Source organism: Eimeria mitis, genomic scaffold, assembly GCF_000499745.2.
Source record: "Eimeria mitis Houghton genomic scaffold, Emh_scaff359, whole genome shotgun sequence".
Lineage (NCBI taxonomy): Eukaryota > Apicomplexa > Conoidasida > Eucoccidiorida > Eimeriidae > Eimeria > Eimeria mitis.
The window spans coordinates 1-10,550 of record NW_013571934.1 but is presented as its reverse complement, the minus strand read 5'-3'; the positions used below and the strand labels follow the sequence as shown (position 1 = coordinate 10,550).

Sequence of the window (10,550 nt, the reverse complement as noted above, 5' to 3'; positions counted from 1 at the left end):
TGCGGCGCTGGTGTACAAAGGAACGTTGGCAATATGCTTGTGAGCAATGCACGGAAAAATTTACGTCATACCCCCCCCTGTTTCAAGACGTACTTTTCATCGTCTAGGCCGGCGTTGGAACCTCTGCACGAAAAATCAGGAAAGTGAATAAAAGTCACATATACTGAAGAGCACAGGACTCATATATATTCCGGCTCCACTGACGGTGTTTCTCCCGAAGAACTCCGGGACACAAGCACAAGAATCGCGCAAATTGCTTGAAACGCGCAGAATTTATGCCTCGTCTCTGGTTCAGTAGGAGGTTCAAATGTCAATCCTACTTACTCGGGAAGGTTTAGGAGCTCAGCGAGAGCTTCTGTCGAAAGGAGCGGGCCAGTTGGCTCCACCGCTGGATTGTCCCTCTGGGCAATGCGGCGTTTCTGATTCAGTTGAAGAAGCTGTGCGGCGGACGTATTATGAGCCACTCCTCCTACTGCAAGGATAAGAGAAGCGAAAGGACAGATACACAAAGAAACACAATTATTGGCAATGATTCGAAACGACCAGTGATACTCCACTGCAGCCCTACGCATTGTACACATGTTGCAGATAAAGCCTGGACCATACCTAGTCGATCATACAGTTTTGCTTTCCTCTCCAAGTGGATCGATACAGTGTTGACGTCCCGAGTATTATTTATCCGGTCGAGTTCGTCAGCAGCATTCCTCAAGGTAACGCCTTCATTCTTGCCAGCTAACTGTCGCCCAATCCAATCTAATGGCTGCGATTCAGCATACAAAAAGTAGGAACAATGGTCTTTTCTCTATATAGTCAGGGCCTACTTGGTGTGCTCTCCCGCGAAGAAGGCGGCTAAACACCAGAAGCTGCAAAGGTCAAAGATCTGTTAGAAGCCAGTCCGGTTGGGGAGCGAATGGCAGCCCCCATTCGGCTCACCTTTTTCGATGGACGCGTCCATCTGCGGGAACACGGGGCATCATGCGTGAATACTCTACCTTCTTTGGCGGCCTCAACAAAGAGATATCGCTGCGCATCTAGTCGTTGTTGTAGACTCTCCCGCTGTTTCCTCACGATCGCCGACAGGCGAAGTTGAGACTGTTGAGAAACCCCCCGGAGAGGAACAGGCCGTTCAATGGCCAGTGCACTTTCAGTGAGCCAACCATAAGTAGAACTCATGCTTAACGGGACTGGCCTCTAGCATTCAGCCCAGAGCAGCAACAGCCACACACAGAGGTCCCCAGCTCACTTCGCCTTTGGATAAAGGTTTTAATGAGAAATGAGGTTCAACTAACGATTGTCTTTACCTGTCAAATTATTCCTCGGACATACAAGGGAGAGAGTGGGGGCCCCAACCAACGCGGTTTCTTCACATTCCAATTCCGCAGGTGAGGCCCCGTGGCAGGGGTTTGGTTTCAAGTCTGGAAGGCAGCTGCAAATACTAAAGTTGATTTCCGCGTACAACAGTAGTTTTAGCTAATGAAGTTCAATGTGTAGGAGGAAAATCTTCCGAAAGCTATTTCCCGTGAAACAACAGGGCTTGGGAAAAGCCCCAATCGGGCACTGACCGTGAAGCAGATTCAAAATAAGCATGCACCGTTTGTTAGTAGACGTTATATACCCAAACTCTTTCCGTATATTTAAATGGGCTATGGAGTTTTGTACGGCTCTTCAAAGGGACTGGCCATCATCGCGCATGTCCTACTCATACGCAGTGCCCGACACCCGGAAGCTTTGAGTCTTCCTAATTCTACTTTGCTGCATGCATTGATGCTTTTATCTATAGCGACAAAATACAGGGGCAGGGATGGCCTTAATATGTGTGAATAGAAGTATCCTTGGCTCGGGCCAGTGCAGCAGCTGCGCGATGTACTAACGTGCGGGCTTCAGGAGTTAAAACTCGTTCTAGCCCTTGAGGAGACCACAGCCAAACAACGCAGGAANCTCCTATCAACCGTCTGTATGCGTTCCCCTCCACTTCCCCGCGCTCATGACGGATTCTGACGAAGGGGCTTCGCAAGGAGACCTCTTAACTCAAGATAAGCAGGAAGGACAACTTGAGAGTTCAGATGCAGAGGGGAAAGATGGAGTGGGACAAATCGATGACCGTGTAGACTCCCAACAGGCACCGGCCTGCGCCGAACCAGACCTGCCTGACCAGGCCAGTGGGGGTGCGAGCGAGACCTCGGACAGCTTTGCCTCATCTGCCCCTGTAGAAGGGGCATCCACCGAAAATGCTGTCTGCACGCATAACACTTTGCCTGAGGCCCCGACAGCGGACGAAGGGGGCGAGCCTAGTGCTCAGCCGGAAGAGGATGACGCACCTGAGATATCAGCCGACATGATTGCTGCTGCAGCGGCCGCGTCCAACCCCGGCAGCGAACATAACCCGCTCGATAGGCCTGCTTCAACTGCGACAGATCCGTTAATGCCACAAATCATGGCGTCAGATATGCCTCCCCCCACCTTCTTACCGCGCCAATTACGCATGAAAAGTAAATTGGACAGGCCATCCTGACGCATCAAGCATCCACTGTTGTTCCCACAGCTTCTACGTCTGCCGTAACTCTGGTGTATGGCTTGCTCTTAGCACTAGATTTCGTTTCGATCGTTGCTGTGTTGCTTTCAGGGCATGCCAACAGAGCACGCGCACAAGCTACGTCGAATGCTTCGGTTACCAAAGCCCCCACTGCCGCGGTTGCGACGAGTGAAGAGGGAGGGAGACAAGAAGCGCATGCACCAGCTGACGATACACATGTTGCAGAAGGCGAACGCAGCAGTGTGGATGATGAATTCGCCCTTTTTATGAAGGAAATTCAACAGCTGGACAGTCAGAGGGAGGCCGAACAGCAGAACTCAAATCCAGATGATCCGGGTGCTGCTGTTACCGTGCCTCCAGCAGAGACGCCGGCAGATAACGAACAACCGTCAGGGGCAAATGTCAGCCCTCCCGCTTCTGAGAGTCCTCAGAACAGTGAAGACCATGGGATAGCAGTCACGGATAATCATGACCAGCAGCAACATCAGGAGGATGCGGCTGTCTGGCAGGCCGTTTTAGATTCTGCTTCTGGCAAGACCTACTACTGGAATGTAATAACTGATGAGGTTACCTGGGATGTGCCCGGGAGTTCTTCACGCCCGGTTGCTGTGCAGGAAGGAACGTATGACAAACAACATCAGCAGCAGGACCTGCGGCAATGGGCTGCATCCACATTTAGACTAACCCAGGAGCTTCCAACGTGCTCGGAGAAGGTCCAACAGCTCATGTTTCAGCTAGATTTCATGGAGGAAGAATTAGATGCAGAATACGAAAGCCCCGCGGCGGCTCAGGAAGCTGTTCCCAGTGAAAAGGCTGACGTCAGTCTGTGGCTGCAGCGATTCCGTTCCATGAGGCGGCAACGGGAGCCACAGCGGCCCAAACGATCACAAGAGGGGAGAGCTAGTGGCTCGGATGATGAATTACTGAAGGAATTGATAGACCTTCAACTTCAACAAGATCGGCGCACCGACCCTTCACAATGTCCGGCCTGCAAGCAGCGGCTGTTGGAGTCCAGAGGAACACAGTCTCAACAGGCAAAGGTACCCTAATTCTAAGGGCCTGCTGGTGATGGCTCTAATATCTATGCAACGGCAGAAACACACCATTGCTTAACAGCGAGTTAGCTTCCTCTTGCATATGCTCAATTTGGTGACCCATTCGCTCTGTGTACCTTCGGCAGGTTCGCTCGGTGGCGTCTTCGCTTGCACGACGTCTTGGAAATGTGGAGAAGGAATGGGCTTCAGCAATGCTCGCTGCCTTGAAGGCCCGGTTGGTGGGTTTCAGACCTTTTGAATGCCGCATAGAGAGGTTCTGAAGCCCAGTCCTGGCCCCGTGAGCTCATTCTGAAGAACTTTAACCTGAGACCCCATGGCTCCCCTTGTGTTTCATTTTTATGTTGGACATGCCTGCTGCAGGACGACTGGATAGATGGAGGCCTTAGCAGCAGTTTTTTCCTGAAGAGACTTGATAAAATGCAACAGGATTTCCAGGTATCANCTTGAAAGAGAGAACATGGATTTGTTGGTGTTGCCTCTGTCTTGCTGCAGAAGCATCTTGTTTACGACGTGGAGGCAGAAGGGCGCCATCAAGAACTAGCATCCGTGTTCCCGTATTCAACTGCGGCGGCAACTGCCTCGACCAGTGGAGCAGTAAAGGCGTCCCCTCGGAACTGCCTAGCTGGTTTGACGGGGGCACCTGCGTCGGACAAGGGCGGTACCGGCCGTTCCACAAGTGGCTCTAGAACCGCTGGTGCTGTGCCAAGAGGCAGCAGCAAATCCAGCGAAGAGTCGACGGCAGTCTGCACTGCCCCTCCTACCCCTGAAGGGCCCCCACCGACGCTTCCCGATGAAGTGCCTCCAGCAGCATCAGAAGCCGCAAAAGCGGGGGCAGTACCAGCAGCAGGTATGTCGCTGGTTGTGTTCAATACTTTGCAGACGGTCAACGACCCGTGGCTTATTCTACGTACAGACGTGGGTATTCGCCCAACAGCGCTTTCATATGCTTTTGCTGCGTTATCTGCGTGACTTTGGGGACCTCGGGACATTTAGTAGCCCGTTGGGCACATTTGCGAACTAGACACACATGATTAGCTTCATTCCAGCCAGCCATTTTTTCCCTAGCCTAGGCGTGGTGCGTGCTTAGCATTGACCCCCAAGGGACGGTGTTCCCGACGGGTTTTTGCTGAGTTATGCACCATCGAACGAGCTGCATAAACACAACAACCCCATGCGCCAAGTTCTGCCGAACCACAATGCCTTCCGCTGCGTAAACCATCAACAGGGCGGCTCGCGCATACAGCAGCTGCTGAAATCACTACGAGGCTAGTGGCCCTCAATGGCCGCCAGCTCTCTTCAGGGCGTGTCGCCACAAGGCGATGCAGCCCATCTGTATCGCAGGTCCTTGGAGTGTTCAGGCAGGTTCATGATGCAGTGCAGAGTCAGGTACTTGTGCAGTTGCTGACGTGCCACAAACAGAAGTTGCGGCTGCCCGCTCTTTGAACTTCAGGCGGCTGATTGACGCATCGCGTCTAAAAGACGGCATCACTGACATTCTTTTCTGTGCAATGTATTCCAGCGTCTACTTACATGTTTGGCGATCTGCAGATCTTCAGCGGCACCCAGAAGCAGATCCGAAGGCTCCTGCGGTCTCGCGGGAGGGAGCCCAAGGGTCCGGTGTGACTGTGGCACCTGCTAAGCGACCGCTCGGCAGCTCTGGCGTCAAAAAGATTAGTTCTTCCAATCCCCTTGTACGGAAACGCATGCAGCTGGTTGAAAAGTGGCAGAAAAGTCGAGAGAAGGATGAGGAATCCGAAGAGGAGGTCAGTCTGGGAACAGCTAGTCTCCTTACGAGCAGTTAGTTAATGCGCGCGGCCTTTGGGCTCATCAAGCTGCACTGCCAGTGTTATGTGCTATTTGTGCGCAGGACTACGACAAACGAAAAGAGCGGTTGAAGCAAAAGAAAATTGAAGAGTGGAAGGAGAGGGAAATGGCAAGGTCCGCTGTTTTACCTTTGTTTTGTATGGAAGGTCGCAGATTGTTTCTCCTTATTGCGACACTTGCATAGCAGGGTAGAGAGTGTCAAGGCGTCAGTGAAGCATTCATCTGCAGTGTCGTGGCAGCCGCTAGTTTTGTAGAGGCGCAACTGAGCGTCGACAGGTGCTATATTCTGTGTATCTGCAGTCACAGAGGGATGCAAAACGCGAATTTTATCGAAGTAACGACGGATTGGCGCACTTGGGTGCAAAAAAAATGAGTCCAAGCGCAGATGAACGACGGGGGGTCGCGCCGTGCATTACGCAGGCTTTGGCTGCATAGCAGTTTTGCACTGCAGGAACATTGACAGTCGTTTTAGTTGCTCTGTAGCTGGCAAGNCCGAGGCAAGTTTGATTTATTTGTCATGATTCTCCGCAAGGTTCAGGATCCTTACTTTGCATGGGCTAGTAGTCTTGGGTAGTCTTGGGTAGTTGTGAGCTAGAGAGGGAAACTACTCACTCGACTTAAGACACCTGCTGAGTGCTGTACAGCGCCAGACCTCAAGGCAACTAGCACTGCAGTCTTCAGAATCCATGGTCACCGGCTGCGCAGAAAGCACAAGCTAGCGAGGTCATTGATTCCACTGGAAATACAGTTTTCCAACGATTCGAAGCCAAGGGGTGCACGATTCAGATAGAAGTCCCAAGTTTCAGTAGGGTTTGGTGCAGCAACGGCTCAGGCAGGAGCAAGCACCGCTGTGCTGGCCAGAGAAATAGAATTTGTGACTTTGGGTGAAGAAATAGAAATTGCGCATGGTTGTGCATTCCTACCGACCACTTCATTCACGTACGTTCTGTCATCACCCACTTGTATCAATTCAAACTATTGGGCATCTGCAGAACTTCAACTTGCTGGCAGACAACCTGTACGGGGACAAAGCGGCTTCCCGTAGTTAAAGGCGTCGTTAGCAACCGATCAATCAGGAAGGAAGCAGCATACTTTGCGCCACCAAGTAGACTTTGTTCAGCACAGAGCTCACTGATTTAGTGAATTGGGCCAGGGCCCAGTCATCCGGGGACCAGTCCAGCAGAGGAGGCTTGCGCGCCGTGGACCCATAAGGAATGAAAATCATCGATAAGAGGAACGGGTCCAATGATCATATTCCGACTACTCTCGGCCTCCTCCTTTTTTGTGCCTGTAGCTTTGGTGATAGTGGAGAGAGTTCCTCTGGGTTCGGCTNGAACAAGCTGGGAGGGACTTGCGCTCGAACAGTTCTTTCAAACCCTTTACTCTGTGGCCACTCTGACTCTCTCAGCAAGTACCGGCACCGGCAACTCGACGTTATGGAAAAGTTGTTGGGGTAGCTATTGCTACGAGCGCAAGGCGTCTAAGGCTAAAAGTATTTCTTTCAAGCGAAAAAATGAAAATCCCACAAATTACGGAAAGTTCTAAGGACTCTCATGCATTCGAACTACTATGGCACACCAATTGGGTGTGGCACGGTTAAACGGGCGAAGGCTCCGCAAACCGACACTTGCAAGTAACTGGATGCGCTGACGAATCTCAAGGGCATGGCGCTATACGCCTTTTCCATGCAATTCTGTTGCCTCGAGAGTTGAATCCCAGGAGTTGAAACATAGATGGTGGCCGCAGCACAAAGTAATCAGTCGAAACGACAAGTTGTCAACCACTAGCGCCACGTGTACAGCATTCAATCGGGAAACGGCAAGTTTTTCACTTCGGCTGAGGAAGATAGTGGCTCTGGTCAGCGACCTCACAGCGGCATCGTAAAGCGGCGCATTCCACCAGAAGCNCTGAGGAAGATAGTGGCTCTGGTCAGCGACCTCACAGCGGCATCGTAAAGCGGCGCATTCCACCAGAAGCGCAGCGAGAGAAGCGTGGTTTAAACACTGTGTAGGATTTATACTTGACAAATGCTAAGGCGTCGCCCGCCTACCCCATATGATTTTCATCTCGCGTGCTTCTGCACGCAATTGCCCCCTTTCCGTCTTAGGCTAAATGTCTGGTGCATAGAACACTGATGGTGGGCAGAGTGGTTAATCCAAGAGCATTTGCTCGGAATAGAAACGACATTCGGGCGAAGAACCCCCGTGTGTATGATGCCCTGCACAGTACTAATGACCCAGCTGTAGTCTACTCGAGGGCTGTCGCAAGAAGAATCTATATCAGTATAGCCTTGGTTTGGCACTTGCGTAACCCAGTAAATGCGAACAACTAACCTCAAAATATTCCGCATAACTAGCCTGCTAAGCACCAGCAACTATCCCTACGTGGTAACGAACGGACTACTGACCTAGACGTTTTGTGAGTAAATGTAAAAAACTTAAACTTGAAAAGCTGACAGACAAAACTTGCCATGAACAGGACCAGCACAAACAGAAGCTGGAATGGAGTAGCTTCAGTGCTGGCCCGCGGAAGGAAGTGCGGGCGTTGAAGTCGAGTTCCTGAGTATATTCCCAGGGCTCAGTATGCTCGCTGCAAGCCAGTAGGGTTTTTAGCCAGAATACGCTGCTGTCTTTGATGGAGTGAGCTGTTGCCCATCCCACTTTGTGTCGCCAAGCACCTCTAGCACTTCCTTTCGAGGGTGCATAAAATAAGCAACCCTTTGATCTCGAAACGCGAACATTCTTCTTGTTTGGCAGGGCGCTTCACGCGTTCTCCTTTGTTCGCCGAGCTTGAAATTCCATAATGACCAAAGCTAGGAGGCGGGGCCTGCACGGATCCAAAAGCGAGGCACGTGCCGCCTGGGTATAATTCAGCTGGATACTGCAATAGAGAGCTGTATTCGAAGCTGGCGGAACGCGCTGCGCTCATCAGCTACGCACTTTGCAGAAGTGCAGCTACACTTACACAACGATAAGTGCAGCAAGCGCCCCTAAATCTGAAGCGCATGTTTCTCTTCTAATTCCGAACGTCCCCTTGAGGAACTGCGAGGATAACAGACACGCAACTAGACGAGCTGATGTGTCCGTTGCTCCTGAAGCATGCGCCCCCACCCCAGCTTGACGTCTTCCAAGATACCGGCTTTTTTGGAACTTACGTCGTCTCCAGAAACTCGCTCTCCACCTTCACCAATGAAGAACTCGTTCTCAAAAATTACCAAGCAAAATGCCGAGAGGGCATACTTAAATGGAGATAATGCCTGCAGCGGTTCATAGCCACACGCAATCGCGTAAAGATATATTGGATGAGGCGGGGTGCAAGTTCGGCGAGGAACTGCAGTATGCAGTATGCTTGCTCACCGCAACAACCTGTAAGAATGGGTTCAGCTGGTCGATCTGCGTCATGAATCCAGAAAACAGGGCTAGGACAACTTGGGCTACTTGCGTCACGGCAAGTGCGACGACCTCCTTCAAGCACCCAGCGCATCGTACAGAGAAAGAGCAGGTGGCGTACAACGAACACATAGCCTTGAAACAGTTCAGAAGGGAAGAGTTGATCGATATGCGCCCGCCAACTGGTATCACGCGGGATAAAGTAGGTCTACATTTCGTTGTTCATGTGTTAATCAATACGCATGCTGAAAAACCCTCGACAAACGTTGTCGCAGCTGCAACCATCTAACCTTAGCAACACGCCCTTGCCTGAAACGAACTTCAGGGCATGTCGTGCAATCCTGCTTCTTTGCGAAGAAGGCGTCAAGAATACTTACATCGGTCACTATTGCCGATATGAAGTAGCCGTATGACTGGAGAGATAAAACCGAAAGTAGCAGTACGCCTAAAGAAGCGAAGAACTTCGTTGCTGTTGCAGCCAGACCCATTATCCAGAAGGTGATCCTGGTGTCAATAAGGGGGGACACATGTACGAAGTAGGCACAAATGTGGACATTTCCCCCGAGAAAGCCACGCTGAGAGATGGCTGCATAATTAACCTTGACGGCTGGCCAACCTTACGTGTGGAATATGATGGGAAAAACCAGAAATAATATGGTGTCGCTGGTTGACGTCCCGATGAAGTATACCCACATGCGCAGGACACCTGCAAATGCAGCAAAAGCACTTCTCACTTGTGGTGTAAATCTAAGAAGCACACACCGCGTCAGCGGCTTCATTCCCCTTTGACATGGGCACGATCGCTGCATTTACACAGCGATACAAGCTCAGAAGTGCCGAGCCTAGTTTANCCCCTTTGACATGGGCACGATCGCTGCATTTACACAGCGATACAAGCTCAGAAGTGCCGAGCCTAGTTTACTGCGGCTTCAAATCCGTCAAGGTATCTGTAGGGGCCAACAAGGTCATCACAACCCTACCTGATTCATACTCCCTCTGTGCCACAGGCCGGGCTTGGGGGAAAAGGTTGGCAACAGCAAAGATGCAGGCCAGGGACTGAGCACAAAAGGTCGAACAGTCAGCATCAACCAATCGAACGCTGGCATGAAATAGTGCGTGCAAAAGGAGATGGCATTGGCACACCTGGGTCAAGACGATCTGGTAGCAAGCCGAGACACGATTCCACGCATCGCTCAGACTCCATCCCATCCTGAGACATAAAGGTAGCCTGCCTAAACTAAACGCAACTTCAGCTAAACTTGGTGCGCTGCAGCCATGGTGTATTGTAGGGGAACGAACGAGCAGTTTAGAGTCGCATTGCCTACAAATAACGTCGTGCCTCTGTCGAGCTCACTGGAAGAATATAAATGACGGCAGAAGTGCTGTTACCAGGGTGACTGCCAAACGAGCATAAGAGCTAGATGGGTCCCTCCACCGCAGTAACAGCCCTCGCCTTGTCAGGATCACGGCCTCAGTCAACGCTGAAATGCGTTCGCTTTTCCGCGCCTTTCTTGTACGGCCTACGGACGTAAGGGCATGAACCACGTCGCCCTGAGCCGAAGTTGCATTGTTAGGCCTACAGCCTTGCCCGGTGGTGCCATCCCGCACGGAAACTTCCCTCGACCGGAGGCATTCAGATTCCGATTCGCTGGGGGTCCTGCGGTGGCACAGCGCAGTCACCTGATGCAATCGTTAATCTTTGTGAATGATGGTACTTTAAATTATCGTGTTTTATTTGGTACTTGGCGC

General features: G+C 51.4%; 3 protein-coding genes across 3 annotated transcripts; 1 reads left to right on the top strand and 2 right to left on the bottom strand.

Annotated features, from left to right (window-relative positions):
• Positions 1-65: 65 nt before the first annotated feature.
• On the bottom strand, positions 66-1,173 carry EMH_0009360 (uncharacterized protein; the record flags this gene model as incomplete). The annotated part of the gene is made up of 4 exons (XM_013498640.1): positions 66-123; positions 325-472; positions 607-760; positions 934-1,173. 4 exons carry the CDS (start codon positions 1,171-1,173, stop codon positions 66-68), a joined length of 600 nt encoding a protein of 199 aa, XP_013354094.1.
• Positions 1,174-1,984: 811 nt separating this feature from the next.
• EMH_0009340 (uncharacterized protein) lies at positions 1,985-5,785 on the top strand (the record flags this gene model as incomplete). The annotated part of the gene is made up of 8 exons (XM_013498639.1): positions 1,985-2,489; positions 2,624-3,573; positions 3,714-3,806; positions 3,949-4,023; positions 4,081-4,495; positions 5,137-5,351; positions 5,456-5,526; positions 5,713-5,785. The coding sequence occupies 8 exons, from the start codon at positions 1,985-1,987 to the stop codon at positions 5,783-5,785; spliced, it is 2,397 nt and encodes a 798-aa protein (XP_013354093.1).
• A 2,235-nt stretch (positions 5,786-8,020) lies between these two features.
• Positions 8,021-10,020, bottom strand: EMH_0009330 (uncharacterized protein; the record flags this gene model as incomplete). Its single annotated transcript, XM_013498638.1, has 7 exons — positions 8,021-8,129; positions 8,377-8,453; positions 8,567-8,668; positions 8,769-8,876; positions 9,092-9,305; positions 9,423-9,507; positions 9,945-10,020. The coding sequence occupies 7 exons, from the start codon at positions 10,018-10,020 to the stop codon at positions 8,021-8,023; spliced, it is 771 nt and encodes a 256-aa protein (XP_013354092.1).
• Positions 10,021-10,550: the final 530 nt, after the last annotated feature.